Below are 17,498 nucleotides of genomic sequence, written 5' to 3'. Positions count from 1 at the left end.
ATCATCAGTATCTACAACCAATCCTAGACTGCCACATCATCAGTCTTGCCAATAAATTTTGTGAGACCATGTCATCAATTATTTTCTTTTTTTCCATGAAGAGCGTTACATCTGTTCCTGCGCTTCTTTGTAGTATTAATCAAATTGTACGGGCTGGCCCACATGTAGCTTATTATTCTAGCCCACGTACAGCTCATTTCTATATATGCTCATGAATCAACATAATCGTCGTATTGATGTTTCAGTTTCTCATGAGTTATTATGACGCACAATATCGTTGACGCTAGAGCGGCACTACAACCACAGAACATTTCCTCTCCGCGGCGACGCAGTAGCTTCCTCTCCCAACAAATATAAAACAATTACTACGAAAAATGGAATTTTATGGAGGTATATGAGAAGTTCATGCAGCTTCTCCATATTTAAATGGCGCGCGCCTTGCTCCGAACCAATTCTTTCAGAGCCTCCATTACGGATTGGCGTCTGGCCGGCCGGCGTCCCCTGTACAGCTCATGCTGGCGGCACAGACGAGCCACTCCGTCCCATCTTCTCCCCCATGAATATGGCTTATGGTAACCTCATGTGTTAGACAATTTGGATGAAAGAGCCGCCATATTTCTTGGTCATTAGTCCTTTCATATGATTTTTTCTGTTGCTATTTCTTGATCTTCCTGTCTGCTTATTAATCCAAATCTAAATTTGAATTATATCCCTGTTATTCACACACTGCCAGCCGCTGCCGTACCGTCAGGTTGCCACCAGCTCGCACCATACTTGGTTGCCAAATCCCAACCCTTCGTGAGCTCATCCAAAAGTTTCTGACATCGATTCATTGATGTCTAGATTGACTTCATTTTTGGTGTAGCCCAATTGCAAGATCTATAGCAGAATTGATTTTTCTGCTGAGATTGTGCTTAGTTTTTTAATATGATATCTTGGACTAGCTTGGCACTTGATTTTGGTTTTATAATTAGGAGATCCTCTTAATTTGTTCTATTGTAATTGATTCTTTTTGCAGGGAGCATATGGTGAACTGGCGATGATAAAGTTAAACGTAGTTACACACTGACATGTTCATGCAATATAGAAAAAACTGTTTTGTTCGTCTTCTACTTCACAGATGTTCAGCTGTGCTTTACTTCTAATAGTCTCTGTTGTGTTGCTCACATCCAGGTCCATATAGCTTCTATCAGCTACCGACCAGTTTGTACATCTATTGATCAATTGTCCATCTTGGACAAGCTGCAACTATTGGCCTGGTCACTTATTATTCATTGTGTTTCCTTTTCTATATATGCAATTTTGTTAAATAATAACTCAATACTCATGTTTGTTTTGGTTCACTTTCAGAATATCTGAACGATGACATGAGATTTAATCTATAAAAGTAATGAGAAGGTGATGTACTAAAATAAGAAACCATGACTTGATTGTAAAAAATATACTCAGCGGTGCATCTTTGGGTTCACGGTTCTACCTACCCTTATGTAGCTTACACTTGATTTCAGCATGTTGTCTACAATGTATCAAATTGGTATAATTTATATTGCTCTAATCAATATCAGCTGTATTGATTTTTTTTCCAATTCTTACTTCTATATAGCTTGCTAAACCATTATTTTGTCCACACTATATTATCCTTAGTTGAACACTATATCTGTAACCTTTCAGTTTATGCCATCTTATCTATATATGATATTTCAACATTTATATTGCCCAGTAATAATTTTCTAAAAGGATCCGCTGCAACGCGCGGGGTATCCTCTAGTATTACAAAAAGAGTGATACTGTACTATGTTAGCCAATCGGTCGCACTCAACAGATAGCGACGCCGCACCAGAATTTCGCATCACGGCCGCATCTCCGGCGAGGCAAATGCCGTCGTCTCCGTCCGTGCTCGTGCTCTACCGCCTGAACCCGGCCATTCTCGCTGACCTCGCCGGCCGCTACCGCCTCCTCGACTCCCACGCCTCGCCGCTCCCGTTGTCCGCCTTCCTCGTCGCCGCGGCCGCCACCGACGACCCCCCGCGCGCGGCCGTCGTCCCAGGCAGCGGCGTCGTCCGCATCGACGCGGCGTTCCTGAACGCCCTCCCCTCGCTGGGCTGCGTCGTCTCCGTGAGCGCGGGCCTCAACCACGTCGACCTCCCTGAGTGTGCGCGCCGCGGCGTCGCCGTCGCCAACGCCGCGGGGATATACTCCGCCGACGTCGCCGACTACGCCATCGGCCTCCTCATCGACGTGCTCAGCGGCGAGTTCCTCCTCTCTCCCCCCGTCGGCTCCAGGCTCGGCGGGAAGCGCGTCGGCATCGTCGGCCTCGGCAGCATCGGGTCGGCGATCGCGAGGCGGCTCAAAGCGTTCGGATGCGTCGTCTCGTACCACTCCCGGCGGCGGAAACACGGCGTCTCCTACGGGTACCGCCCCACGGCCCTCGACCTCGCCGCGGGCTCCGACGTGCTCGTGGTGGCGTGCGCGCTGACCGCCGAGACCAGGCACGTGGTGGACAGGGCCGTGTTAGACGCGCTCGGGAGCGGCGGCGTGGTGGTGAACGTGGCGCGCGGGGCGAACGTCGACGAGGCGGAGCTGGTGAGGGCGCTGGCCGAGGGCAGGATCGCCGGCGCCGCGCTGGAGGTGTTCGAGGACGAGCCCGACGTCCCGGCCCAGCTGCTGGGCATGGACAACGTGGTGCTCACGCACCACCAGGCCGCGTACACCCCGGAGGCCATGACCGACCTCGACTGCCTCGTCGCCGGCAACCTCGAGGCCTTCTTCGCCGGCGCGCCGCTGCTTACACCCGTCCTCGAGGTCTTCGACTGATCGTGCCAATGTCGTCCACAAAACTTGAGCTTGGAACGGAAAGAGACTTTGAGTCTTTGTACGGTGGATTCGGTCATATGTTCTCTGCGCAAGTTCTTCAGATCGTGATCTTCTTGCGAGCTGAAATGTTTGGTTCACTGCCATTAATTTTCAGCGCAATGTCGTCTTCTTACACAGCAGTGTGTCCTCCACCACACACCGTGTCTGCTGGTGGTTTTACTCTCCCTGTCCCTACAAACGTTTCAAGGCTAGTGGAGAACATGAGGCCACCGCTACCGCCCAGCGACGAGAGGCCGCTGGTGCTCCTGGCGCAGCCGCTCTTCCCGGAGTTCGCCGCCGCGCTCGCCGGCCGCTTCCGGTTCGCTCTGGCCGCTGACGCGGACGCGGCGGACACGGCCGAGGGGAAGGTGCTCCTCGTGGGGTTAAAGCCTGTCACGGACGAGCACCTGGCCGGGTTCCCCGCGCTCGAGCTCGTGGTGGGCATCTCCGTGGGCGTCGACCACGTCGATCTTGCCGCCTGCCGGCGCCGTGGGCTCAGCGTGACAAACGCTGGTGCCGCGTTCGCCGTCGACTCGGCCGACTACGCCGTCGGTCTCGTCGTCACCGTGGTCCGAAGGGTTGCTGCTGCTGAGGCGTACATCCGCGGCGGCAGGTGGTCGGCCGACGGGGATTACCCTCTCGCTAGCAAGGTTAGCACGTGGAAAAGTGTGACAATTTTTGTGGCACCAATTTATATTATACCGATTTGATTTCTTATTTGCTAAATTTTCAGTAAAATTAGCCAAAACTTCAAACATTAACTTAATAATCCCTCCACCAATAAGAAAGATGTCAGAGATTTATCTAAATTCGAATATATCTATATACACTGAAGAGTGTTTAGATACATTTATATTTAGACAAATTTGCGAATTAATTTTATAGAGGGAGATAGTATAAAAGCTAAAAATACATTTACTTCGAGAACCCGTAGGAGAGCTGCCCAGTCATGGTATTAATCTTCAAAGAAACAACTTCGATCTAGTTTATGAGGTAAATCGGACCCAAAACCCTTACACATGAAGCCATTCAGCGAGGAAGGAGGAACACACCTGAAAGCACACAACAAGCACAAACGCCTTGCCCAACCACTGGCCAACAGGCACCGGAAACACGAACTCGAGACCGCGTCACAACTAAAGCAAAACAGCTTGGATCAAACCCTAGCTCCAGGGTGGCAGACGTCAACGTATCGCACACCCAAACTGCCTAGAAGAAGTCGATAGGTGGACAACATGACATGGCCGGAAGTGAGGATAGCATCGCCCAAGCAATGTTGATACTAGTGTACATTGCACCCAAGAAGCCCATGCTCCAAGTAGCGACCGATATTGACTTCAGTTGTCGACATGGGACTCCACGAGCAACTCGAACAACGCCTCCAAGAAGGGAAAGACACAATAGCGTCGTCGTTGCCTGAACCAACAAGTTGGGACCATGGTTTCTCCCGTTGTTCAGGAGGATGCATGGTGGAAGGGCCTAGACGACGCCTTTAAGAAGGTGACGACGCCCGCAGGCGTCGCTGTCGTCGTGCACTAGCACATGGATTTCTCCCAACCCTTGCAGCAGCCCTACAGTCCACAAAATTAACAAGGACCAAAACAGACAGCCATCACCCATGAGAAGCCAGCACTCATCGACGGCGAGGGGAGCGAGTGACACCTTCAGCTTCACCCCGACCAACCTAAAGACGTTGCCGACCCTTCTTCCACGGACCCACGCGGGAAGGCAAGCATCAGACAATGGAGAACCAGCTCAACCAGGCATCGCGCACCAGAGCAGGGAAGCCCTGGTCGAGCCCTGAATCCTGCCTGCGCAGCCGACTCCGCTGGAAGCCGCTCACGCCACTGGAACTACTACACCGCCACATCCGCTCCATCCCATCCCTCTAGCCCCTAGCGAGAAGCCCAGATCGGGCCAGGTTTGGGCCCAGATTGGGCCCTACAGCCGCACCGATGCGCCAGGGTCCTCGCCTACACGGGCTTCGTAGCGCCGCCGCCAAGACTGCGTGGCCGCTCCGCCGAGCGCCGCCGCCAGGATCCACCTAGCACAGCCCGCGAGACGCATGTCCCTGCGTGAAGATGAGCAGCCGGGGTGCATCGCCCGTCCACACGCTCCGTCTTCAATGGACGGGTGCCGCCACCGCTACCGGCACTGCCAGCGGCGGCGGCCAGGGGAGCACGATGGAGGATGGGTTGTTTGCTAGGGTTTCTGTCGTCTCCGGAGTCACTCGCACGAGTTTGCTACTAACTCTTTTTTGAGTTTGCTACACATGCACTAGTGTTCATCAGGGTCCTAGGAAAGTTACACAAGGAGGACAAGTATATATATAAATTTAGATAAATTTGGAACTTAAATCTACATGTATTAATCAGGAGGTTTTCAAGGAAAAAACTCTACCCTAAGAGGAACCATGGCTCCAGCTTGTACCCTGCTAGCTCCGTGTTAAAATTCTAGCAACAGCAACATTACAAATAAAATATGTTATCTCCCTAAAAAATGTCTAAAGATCCATGTCCAACAAGGCAAGAAGGCCCGCGCTACTTCAAACATAATCCCAACGGCAGGTTGAATTGAATTGCATAGTAACTTCTATTAGATCAGTCTTTTGGAGGATGAAATGACTAGAGGATGCATGAAATCCGCACTACCCACCTAGGAAAAATAATTCATATATAGTGAACACCAGACGATGTATGATTCCTCTAATTGGTAGTATAGTGTTCGATTTCTAAGTTGCTCTAGAGAACTGGAGAAAATACATAATTTAGGCTTTCATTGGTTTAAAGGAATAACTGAAGGAATAACATATACCTATAGAGTTTTCCTATTGTAGCTACTCATCCCAAGGACCCAAGAAAATGAAAAATAGTGTTCTTTTTTTTGTTTGACCACAGTTTCAAAGAAAAAAAAAGTCAAGAATTTTAGATTCCTCCTAGACCTTTTTTCAAATTCCATGCACGAAATGAGACAAGGTCTTTCGTGGCATAATAGTATCATCATATACTTTATATGTGATTTGACTTTAATTTGAGGAGTATTTGCATGTTTTATCCTATGAACCAAACACCTAGCCCCACCAAATTTCTACCGTCATTGGTACTTTGTTTTGCACAAAGCATTCCTATAACATGTCTCTACTTTTTATTTCTATATTTAAAAATCACTAAGGAGATGCTTTTGTCATTCTATAGAAAAAGAGGGTATTGTGAGCTTGGCGTTTTAGTGCTCGGGACATAGCAATTATTTTCTTTGAAAAGAAAATAAAACCCACATTTTGAGGTTTGAAAATATTCTGAACAAATCTAGATGTAGTCAATACTTTGCCGTCCGTGTGTACAAAATATGAATGCAAAACACCGACCCGGACGTTTGGAACCTGGGTGCGCGCGCACCCATTTACGAAAAGTTCAAAAAAATGCTATTTAAAAGTTTCAAAAAAATGTGAAGTAAAATTTTGCATGTACATATTATGTTGATACTTACTCGTGTGAGTTTTCACGAAAAAATACCATTGTGTGTGGCCTGCATAAAAATGACAAAATGTCCAAATGAGAATAGTGAATAGGAATTTTACTATTCACAGGAATAGGAATTTGCATTTTGTTGTTTTTGTGTAGGTCACACCCAATGGTATTTTTCCGTGAAAACACACACGAGTAAGTATCAACATAATATATACATGCAAAAATTTACTTCACATTTTTTTGAAACTTTTAAATAGCGTTTTTTTAAACTTTTCGTAAATGGGTGCGCGCGCACCCAGGTTCCATTCACCATTTCCGTGCAAAACACCTTGTACTTTGCAAGCTGAAATAACACATCATTGGCTACATCTTTTTCTTTTGATAGTTCAAAGACGATCAAAAATTAAGTTAGTTCTAGATCGACTCTAGAAATATTAGATTTGCATCGCCCCTAGATATTCGAAACAGGGGAGAGGAGGCAGAGTGCTAAACCCAGAACAGGTTAATAATTTGCGCAAAGTGCATTACCATGACGCACCCTTTCTTCTTTCTTTGATTTGTGTACTCCTACGTGCTAGGACGGCATCTATATCTAAGATTGAGTTTCGGAAACGCCGCATTTCGTCTGTTCCATAATGATCATATTGCCGGCAACGGTACTATATTTACCCTATTGAAATGGTCAGACTATGTGTTTCTTGAGAACGAATCAACAATGTTCTTCAGCTGCACGACAAAAATAATCCTATGAAATCGGAGAGTGATCTTGTCGATGGGTTCGTTTTGTTATTTCTCAATAGAATAGATAATGGTCGGCAGTCAGTAGTCACCACCAAACTTGCTGCTGTCACTCCAAAGCAGCTACTGATTCCATCCCCTCTACCGGACAAGCTGTTGCCGGGATCCGGATGGAGACCACGCCGCAGTCGCCCGCCGACGAGAAGCCGTTGGTGTTCCTGGCGCAGCCGCTCTTCCCGGAGTTCGCCGCTGCGCTCGCCGGCCGCTACCGGTTCGTCCTCTCCGCGGACGCCGACGCGGCGACTTCTGCAGAGGCGAGGGTGCTGCTCGTGCCGGGGCTCGCGCCGGTCACTGCCGAACACCTGGCCAGGCTCCCTGCGCTGGAGCTCGTGGCGGGCACCTCCGTGGGAGTTGATCATGTGGACCTCGGTACTTGCCGGAGCCGCGGGCTCAGCGTGACCAACGCCGGGCCAGCGTTCGCGGTTGACTCCGCCGACTACGCCGTCGGGCTCCTCGTCGCCGTGCTCCGCCGGGTGGCTGCCGCAGATGCGTACGTCCGGAGGGGCAGGTGGGCGGCCGACGGCGACTACCCTCTCGCCACCAAGGTTAGTAGTACTTCTTGGCCGCTGGTGCCGAGTGCCGTGCCGTTCCGCGTTCAACGACTCTGTTTTCACATAGCTCGCTGCCATGGTCAATAGATCGCGGTGGCCAGAATTAGTTCATCGACATCGCTGTGACTGTACAATTACAACGCATGGTATCCTTTCTTGATTCATCTTGCATCGCGCTTGCAAATTGAATCTCGAACAGAATTAAATCGGACTCTTGTGCAATGGCAGGTGAGCGGGAAGCGAGTGGGGATCGTGGGGCTGGGCAACATCGGCTCCCGGGTCGCGCGGCGCCTCGCCGCCTTCGGCTGCGCCGTCTCCTACCACTCGAGGTCGCCCAAGCCTTCATCGCCATACACGTTCGTCCCCGCGCTGCTCGACCTCGCCGCCGGCAGCGACGTGCTGGTGCTGTCCTGCGCGCTGACGGCCGAGACGAAGCACATGGTGAACCGGGAGGTGATGGAGGCGCTGGGGAAGGACGGCGTGCTGATCAACGTCGGCCGGGGCGGCCTGGTGGACGAGCCGGAGCTGGTGAGGTGCCTGCGGGGCGGCGTCCTCGGCGACGCGGGCCTGGACGTGTACGCGAACGAGCCGGCCGTGCCGCCGGAGCTGTTCGGCATGGACAACGTCGTGCTGTCGGACCACAGGGCCGTGATCACGCCCGAGTCCATCCGCGGCGCGCTCGAGGTGGTCACCGCCAACCTCGAGGCCTTCTTCTCAGGGAGGCCGCTCGTCAGTCCTGTGCAGCTCTGAACTCTGAATAAAACGTTGATCGAAGTCGTCCCGGCCTGTGCGTGTGATTCTTTACGATCTGAACTCTGAAGAAGCTTCATCCTGGAAACTGGAATAGTGGAGTGCTCACTACATTGTCGACAAAAGATGCGTTCCCTTATTTGGATTACCTCAATGTAATCAAATTTCGGAGTGAACTCAGTCGAATGTAATCTTGGAGCAACCGATCAGGAATTTGAGAATATTCTTGCTCCCAGATGAACTTCACAAGAGGTAAATTTTACAAGACTCGGCATTATATCATCAATCTGTTGAAAACTTGTGGTAGTAGTAGTATACAAGGGTCAGGTAATTGACATCAAGGGCTCCACCATTCCCCTTAGTACAAGATACCCCGTGCGTTGCAGCAGAGGATCAGTAGGACAGGACCAAATTACTCGACAGTGATAATATAATGGAATAAAAAGATAGTATAACCTGAAAGGTAATAAAAATATTGCACAACTTGGATATGGAGTGGTCAAAGAATATGCTTTGGTATGTTATACCGAAATGAGACTTCAACAAGAGCAGTGCAAACTTTATTGATTTGGATCAATACATTTGATTTGTAAGAATCGGTACGAATATGCTAAAATGAGTTGGAAGCAACATGAGGACAAATATCGTGTTTTCCAACAGTCAGACGACCTTGAAGTTCCTTTTGTATATCCTCTTGTGTGCATGGATTCAGACATACCGAAAGAGAAACATAATAGTCAAGTTATATAAGAAAAATATTTAAAACAGCAAACACTGAGACAATTATTTTCAACATGCCCAAACGCGGAAGGTGGAGGCTGTCTTTTTTTTTAGAAGCCCATTTCTTTCCTATAAGAGCATCTCTAATGGATGGATGCCATGCTTTAGGGCATCTTCAACGGGCCTATGCAAATGGACGCGAAGCGACCGTTTGCGACCGTGCGGTCGAAAAATGCGTCTGCATTCAATCCCAGCGGCCCGACGCATAGTTACCAGGTTGTCCGTGAAGACGCAAACACGGCCCAAATATGTGCCTCGGATGCATCTCTGTGGACGTTGCGCGGTCGCGCCGTGTGACCACTCTCGTCTGGGCGGACGTTTCGTCGGGCCTGCCTAGCGGCGACCCTGGCTCGATGCATCTTCTCAGCGGTGCCAGTACTGACAGCGAGGCATAGCTTCGGCAGTCTGTCACTAGTAGAAAAAGGTCTGTCACTAGTAGAAAAAGGGCCAACAGTCCCGGTTCATTTGGGCCATCAGTCCCGGTTTTCGAACCGGGACAAAACAGGCGGGACTAAAGGCTCAAACCTTTAGTCCCGGTTCAAATATACACTGGGACTAAAGGCCCCGCCACGTGGTGCAGCTAGGGGGCTCGTGGTGGAGGACCTTTGGTCCCGGTTCGTGATACGAACCGGGACTGGAGGGTCTTTGCCGGTGGCCGTTTCTCTGCCGCGGCAGAGGTTGAGGGTGGAGCAGCGTTTCTCTGCCGCGGCAGAGAAACTGGCCGTTTCTGTGCCGCGTCAGAGTTTTAGGGTTTTATATTATTCATTCAATTCTGCAATGCATACATCATTCAAGAAACCTCAAACATGGTCATGTATATGTAGACATCGTCATGAAATACAGTACAAGTAATGCATGTTTACAATATATAAAGCCGGAACCAAAAGGTATCATATCTATTCATATCCCTAAGTCATAGCGATATGAACTCCCGATGGTATTCTCCATTTCGAGCTATGACCTCGGTAAGAAAGAATCCCGCAATTTCCTCTTGAATTGCTCGTATGCGATCCTCCGTTAGGAGAGAGTCCCGCAGGCGTTCCATCTAAATTAAAAAATGAGATCAATATATATGAATGTAACTCAATACAATTGATGGTAATAATAAGATTAATTGTGAAAAATTGTTCACGTACATGAGTGGCTTGTATAGCCTCTTCCGGGTCCCTATGACAGGTCATCTCGCGAATGAACTCGCAGACGTAGTATCCATATAAGTTATTCCTGGGTTCCTGCTTCAAACACTTTACGAAAAAATAGTTCGATCAAACTAATAATCAAGCATGGTATTGAAACAAAATATCAAAGAGATTCGTGAACATAGCTATATATATAGTACTACTTATAGGGCGATCTTTAAATGTAAGCTCCGGTTTCCATTTACCCGAAACAGTATTGATGAACCGTTTCCAAGCCCTACCCGGCAAAGAAAAAATGAGTAAATGAGTTATTGATTAGTTGATGATATCATCGAATGAGAACAGATGAAGATGCAGATACGATATTGATTGAAATTACCTCTGGAGCAGGGCAGCCATGTTCGCCCATTCCCCATGGTCTTTACGTTTCGAGTCCATGACAAGTACTACTTCTTTCTTAAGCTCAATGATTAGGAGAATATAGTGGAAGTTGCACACGCATAACTGTCGGATTATTTAGACTTCACATCGAGTAAGTGAAATCGAATGTATGTATGACAGTTATAACACTTACTTGAAGTTGTAAGGAAAGCATATTTCCTCTTTGTTTGCTTACTTCAGTAAAAACATTAGCATGTTGTCCTCTGTGTCCTTGGCGTACCGTCGAACCGTAACTTCATGAACGGTGTTTGGGTCAATGAACCCGATGTCATAGAGCCCTCCTTTTTTGCATTCGAGCATCTTCATTCTGCATAATATATAGCGTACAAAAAGAATATAGTGAGGTTAATTGTTAGTGCAAATGAATGAGCTGAGCTACATACTTAATAACATAAATAAATCAGTTACAGGCAGTAGCAACTGATGATAGATTTGTCGAGGACGTCTTGATTGAATAACTGAAATAGTTCTTCAAACTCAAGGTTTATCTCCTCCTTCCCCCGGAAGTAATGCTCGTCTCTAAGTCCTACCGTGAGGTAGCGATCCGCGTTCCGACAGGCTTGCAGGTACCATGCATCCAACATTCGCATCTGAGTCCCTAGACGCGCGAGCTCGCCAGGTTTGATGAGATCCTTTCCGTATTGATACTTGTTTCTGACTTCAGCCGTTGGATAGTAATCATCATACCGAACATCTGCTCCAAGATCTCTAGCCGCACGTTCGATCATCGATGCCGTCTCCGGATCATCATAGGAGTGCACGACGAAGGGGGGTAGCGATTGATTTTACCTGATGTCCCAGCTGGACAATTTTTTTCACTTTCCTCGTTCTAGAGGACTATCCAAGAGAGCGGTCATAATCACATGCCAACTCAGGTTTTTTTTTGTCTCGTCTCGGCAAAGTGCTTCATTATATTCGGTGATATATACACCTTTGGCGGAGGCTTCTTCGGCGCAAGAAACTCCTTCAGCTCAGTGGCTGCGACTGCGTCGCTTTGCGCATCAGTCATCTCATATGGTAACATATCTGGAGTCTTGGACCTCTTCGGAGCTGATGATCTCTTCGGGGCTTTAATACTTGCCGCGGTACTTAGCTTCCTCTTTTGCTTTAGGTTGCAGACTCGGCGGAGTCTCCTGACGAGGAGGAGGCGGCGGAGTATTCTCACGCGGAGGAGACCGCTCACGCAGAGGAGAATCATCACGCAGAGGAGAGTCATCACGCAGAGGAGAATCATCACGCGGAGGAGACTGTAGAGGTGGCGGAGGTAGCGGAGAACGAGCTGGAGGTGGCATGCTTGGCTTGGAACCTGGAAACACAATGAGCTCCTTCCGCCATAGAACGGTGGTTCTAAGGGCTTCTCCGAGTTCAGTGATTTCCCCATCTTCACCTGCAGGGTGGTCAAGTTTCAACGGCTCATAATCTCCCATCACTTCATCCACCGGCACAACAGCATAGCCATCTTGGACCGCACAGCAATGGTAAGTTGTTGTAGGTAAGACATAGCCGACCGTCGCCTTCATGTATATGTTGACAAATTTTACATGCAGCTCACAAGGACGGCCCTCGGAGAGATCATCCACGGGGTAGCGAGGAGGCTCGATCACATGTTCATCATTATCGAGCTGAGTGGAAGCCACGCTGCTTTTTCGGTGCTGAGATTGTTGCACGTCGATAGCATCGAATGCAGGATCTACATGCTGCCCCTGAGATCACTGGGTTGCAAGTGCTTCATTAACTTGGGCAACTTGGGCTTTCAGGACGCTCAAAGAATCCTCTAAGGACGCTATGCGGTCTGCTTCCTTTGCCTTTCTCCTCGCATGGCTTTTATCAAGAAATCTCTTCCGTTCCGCGGGAAAGCCATACTTCCACGGAACGGAGCCTTCTGTGCTTGAAGGGCTTGAATGGGGTGCTTCAGATGTTCTTTATTATAGATACACTTCCCTGTTTCTGGGTCCAACCTTCCCCCAATCCCGTAGAACCACTCCTTGGACCGTTCGTTCCAATCGAATGTCCCTATTTATATGCCTTTGCTGACCAGTGCCGCCTCAGCTGCTTGCCACTTAGGCCGGTTAGACCTGTAGCCACCTGGACCCGTAATTTGATGATATTTCTTCAACGCGGCATTTGCCTTATTTGTTGCCGACCTTTTCTTAAATTGTTCTGACTCCGTGACGTACGTCACGAATTCGGGCCAGTGATCTTTTATCTTCCCATACCATGCAGTACTGAAGTCCGGAGTCTTCTTATTCTTGACAAGTGCGTGCAATCTCTTCTTGTGGTGCTTGAATAGTTCAGCCATCTTCTTTAGAGCAAACTCCTTGACTGCCTCCTCCATCTGTCTGGCTCTATCTTCATTCTCCTCTGGAGGTAGGTTGAAATATGCCATGAGCTTAGTCAAAAGGTTGCGTTTGGCTACATCATCGACATAATGACCTGGTTCAACCTCTCCCTTCGGCTTGTGCCATTCTCGAAAGGTGATCGGGATGCAGTCCCTAACAAGCACTCCACATTGACTTATAAATTTTTTTGCAGCCTTCTCGGGAGCAATCGGTCGGCCACTCTGATCGATTTCGAGGATATCGTGCCTAACACCGTCGGCCAACGATTTGGTCGGGCCTCGCTTCGACTTTACAGAAGAATTGCTCGATCCGGAGGGCTAAAAAGAAATAATTCATCGTCAATATATATATTAGTTAATGCATCTAGTCAGCAGCGGCTGAATTTATATACATCGGTGGACTTTGTAATAACTAAGGTTCCATCATTGGAGCCATTATGATTTTCTCACTCACCGGAGCCATCTTCTCTTCACTCAACATCCTCCGCTTCATCACCGGAGCCATCTTCTCTTCGGTCAATCTCCCCCGCACCCTCACCGGAGTCATTCAAATAAGTTGCGGTGACATCGTCACCGCCGTCACCGCCATCATCCAGAACACCTTCGGCTATGAGGTTGCCATGAATTCTTCTTGGGCTTCATTTCTTTCAGCGTCCATAGTTTCTGCATCGACTTGCAAGTTATAGGAATCATCATATAATCACATATATAGATATTAATTAAGGATAATGCAGAAAACAGAAATTGGAGTTACATATATAGTTATTAATTAAGAATCGATAATGTAGTGCTGAAAGCAGATAGTGCAGATACATGAATATATAACTCGGGTCCATTTTATTTAACCCTAATACATCACTACAACCGACTCACATGCATGAACATAGCTCTCAACGTCGACCGGGTGCTGAGCCGCGAGGTGCCGAGCCGCTCAGGGAGAACACCCAAAGATATGGAACAATCACGCGATCATAGCTCACGTGAGATCCCTGCATAACTGACCATCCGTTCCTATACATGCTGCTGTCTAAGACATGCATGTAACGGCGAACGTGCTCGTCCTCCTCTGCAATGCGCCAAGCTACCACCTCCTGGGGGACCGGCTCCCTCTGAAACGTGCGTGGCCCACGCGACCTCCACCAGAGAAGATCCGGGTCGACGACGGGAATGCCACCCCAGCGGAGCCCAGTCCCGGACCTCCCCTATCGTCTGCATCTGGTACAGAACGTGCCTAGACCCTCCACGACGCGGCAGGCGCGGCATCGTAGCTATGAAATAAACAATTGAACATATGTCGTGTGAAATAAAGTAAGTGATCATGTAAAGAATAACAGGTACGCGGCGCTAACTAAGCCCTAAGCCCGTCGCCGACGAGATCCCACCCTCGAAACCCTAATACCATATTTGAACACTAACATGAAGCCAAGTCACCGACAAGGTGTGTCATCAACGACAACATGAAGGTGAGTCACTAGCGAGGTGCGGCACCGGTGGCTAACATGGAGCCAAGTCACCAGCGAGCTGCGACACCAGCGGCACGCTCATGGCGAGCTGCGACACCGGCGGTGCGCTCATGGCGCTGAGTTGCGACATAGTACCGGTGGCACAATGTACGTACTGCTAGCGCTACGCGCCTATCCTTTGCGTCAATCTAATCGGTACTGCTAGCGCGGTGTCGCACCTCACCATATATAGCTATGCACGTGTATGGCCTATCGACGCGCGGCACAACTAAGAAAAAAAAGCATGCACGTGTATGGCCGGCCGTACGTCGGCCGGCCAGAGGAGAAAGAGGAGGCCGGTGGGGGCTTACCTCGGCGGCGGGGTCGTGGGTGGCGCGTCGGCGAAGGAGGTGGCCGGAGGAGGAGGCGGCCGGTGGAGGAGACGGCGGGTGTACGGAGAGGACGTACGGCCGCCGGCGAGGAGGACGATGGCCGCGGCGGTTGCGCGCACGGAGAGGGAGCAGCGGCCGGCGGTGAAGGAGGCGGTCGGCGGCGGCGGCAACGGCGGGCGGCGGCGTGGTGGGTGGCGGTGGCAACGGTGGCGCGCGTGGAAGGAGAGGGAGGTCGGCGCGCGCGGAGACATGTGGCGGAGGCGGCAGGTGACGTCGGCATCGGCACCGGCACGCACGGCTATAACTCCTTCTCCACGTGATTGATCTGCGCGGAGAAGGGAGACGAGCAGTTAAAGGGAAGACCCTTTGGTCCCGGGTCGTGCCACGCACCGGGACCAAAGGCCCCCTGACGTGGGCATTACCCTTCGGGTAACTGTTATTGCCCTATCCTGTACGGCCCAACTGGAGGCCCATGAGGACACCCGATGGTAAGGTGGGCCACTATGGCGGTGCCGAAGAAGATTCCTTGAAGGACAAGACGAAGAAGAACCGAACAAGGAAAGTTTAGATCTAGGGCTTTTGTAACCTAGTCGTACCCGAACAGATCCCTTGAGACCTGGCCCCTTATATAAGGGCCAGGAGAGGGGCTGCCGAGGGGGACAATCAATCTTAGCAACCTTAGCCACCGCAAGTCCAGAGCTAGGTCCAAGTAGCACTTAGCCTCTCGACGAAACCACAGCCGAAACCTTCGGCACCCCATTGTAACCCGATATTTTCATAATCAAAATCAGACGAGCGGGACGTAAGGGTTTTACCTCATCGAGGGCCCCGAACCTGGGTAAATCGCTCTCCCCGCTTGTCTGTTAACCGATGTCTCGTGTCAGCCTACAAGATTCCGTCAACCCTAAGCCCCAATCGGAGGGCATTGCCGAGGAGTACCCTCGAAAATTGGCGCCGTCTGTGGGAAACCTGTTGGCACAAGATCCGTCATCGGCAGATCCAACCATGTCGTCGACAGCTTCGTCGACGCCTTCGTCACCACCAACCTTGGGAAGTCCGATCCGATTCGGCTCTTATGAGTTCACCCCGCACAACGACTCCTCTCGCTCAACTTTTTCGGATCTACAAGGAAACATGGAGATGACGTTCGGGAGCGTCCACTACAACGCCAACGCGGAAGGAGTCCTCCATCTGCTGGAACCATACGCTCCCGGACCAACAAGGAAATTGCTCCCATCGGCTGCAAGGTCAACCGTGTCGTCATCAGTCGACCTCTCGGCAGGGCTGACGGACTCGACGGATTTATCCCCGCCATCGACTCCTCGATCGACGTCCTCGATGTCGGTCGGATCCGATAACCCCGTACCGTCAGAGATGACTTCGTACTACTGCCTGAACTACGACACCAGGCACGGGTTGGGGTCGACTGACACGCCGTTCATCTGCAGTGCTCAGCATTCATCGGGAGAAGACAGTGTCGACAGCATCGTCAGGGAGGTTACCTGGAAAACAGCGCACCACCAAGTCTATGCTGCCAATAACACAAGAAACGCAAGGAACGGGGGAGGAGGAGGAGATCACACCCCACGCTCCAGCCGGCGACACAGCTTTGAAAACAGCGCCAGTAGCAATCATAGTGATTACACCATCGCAGAGGAAGAATGGGCAGCAGCCAGGGCTGCCGTGCTTAATAACACCCCGCTCCCCGCCGGCACTTCGGTTGGAACCCTCAATGCTTACCGTTCCATCTTGGAGAAAAATCGGGAGCGTCTATCGAATGAGCAGGCCACCCTCGAAAGACGCCTGTTCGCGGCAGAACAATCCAGTGAGCGGAGAAGGGGCTCGCGAGGAAGTACGTCCTGAAGCAGCCAAGGTGCAGGGAAGCATCGATCAAGGTTGTCCAGGCTTTCGGAAGACGACGCTAGAGAAATAACCTCAAACCTGTCCAGATCCTTCATGACTACGGACACTGCGGGCATGCCAAGGCCAAAACCCGTTGAAGGAGCAACCGCCAATCTCGCGGCATACCTCATCAATCAACGACCCGAAGGTCCCATGACTCAAGCTCATCGAGGCGCCCTGGAAAGCCTCGCAATCCTAGGAGATAACCTGGTCCCACGGAAGGAAAAAACTACACTCCAAGCTAGTGGCTCGAAGCACCGTTCGAGAGACGCCCGAGACGAAATCACCCAGAGTCGAATCGATAGAGCCAGACGACGGCGAGCCGCGAGGGAGGAGTATGACAGCGATGCTTCAGAAGAAAGCCAGGAATACGACGGCGAGTTGAGGGGAGCTGACTGCTTGAGCTACAAGATCCGTGAAACGATGCCACCCAAGAAGTTCAAACCTACCCCTACCGACGCCGCTAAGTACGATGGACAGCAGGAGCCGAGGTCATGGATAGACGATTACCTACAAACCGTGATCCTGCACAAAGGAAATCAGATAGCAGCGATGCAATGTTTGCAACTTTACCTGAAAGATTCGGCACGGACCTGGTTGAGAGGCCTGCCGAAGGGTTCTATCAAGTCATGGGACGACCTGGTG

General features: G+C 50.2%; 2 protein-coding genes across 2 annotated transcripts; both read left to right on the top strand.

Annotated features, from left to right (window-relative positions):
- Positions 1-1,875: 1,875 nt before the first annotated feature.
- Positions 1,876-2,814, top strand: LOC124673318 (glyoxylate/hydroxypyruvate reductase HPR3-like). The gene has a single exon (XM_047209422.1). It carries the CDS (start codon positions 1,876-1,878, stop codon positions 2,812-2,814), a length of 939 nt encoding a protein of 312 aa, XP_047065378.1.
- A 4,414-nt stretch (positions 2,815-7,228) lies between these two features.
- Positions 7,229-8,754, top strand: LOC124674112 (glyoxylate/hydroxypyruvate reductase HPR3-like). The gene is made up of 2 exons (XM_047210146.1): positions 7,229-7,663; positions 7,898-8,754. The coding sequence occupies exons 1-2, from the start codon at positions 7,229-7,231 to the stop codon at positions 8,417-8,419; spliced, it is 957 nt and encodes a 318-aa protein (XP_047066102.1). The 3' UTR covers positions 8,420-8,754.
- The last annotated feature ends 8,744 nt before the right edge of the window (positions 8,755-17,498 follow it).

This window comes from Lolium rigidum, chromosome 7 (genome assembly GCF_022539505.1).
Source record: "Lolium rigidum isolate FL_2022 chromosome 7, APGP_CSIRO_Lrig_0.1, whole genome shotgun sequence".
Classification (NCBI taxonomy): Eukaryota; Viridiplantae; Streptophyta; class Magnoliopsida; order Poales; family Poaceae; genus Lolium; species Lolium rigidum.
This window is presented reverse-complemented; position numbering and strand designations above follow the sequence as displayed.

Bases quoted from the DNA above. Each gene is read 5' to 3' on its own strand.
- LOC124673318 (XM_047209422.1), top strand. From the start codon at position 1,876: ATGCCGTCGTCTCCGTCCGTGCTCGTGCTCTACCGCCTGAACCCGGCC.
- LOC124674112 (XM_047210146.1), top strand. From the start codon at position 7,229: ATGGAGACCACGCCGCAGTCGCCCGCCGACGAGAAGCCGTTGGTGTTC. The intron at 7,664-7,897 runs GTTAGTAGTACT...GTGCAATGGCAG, and splicing joins ACTACCCTCTCGCCACCAAG to GTGAGCGGGAAGCGAGTGGG.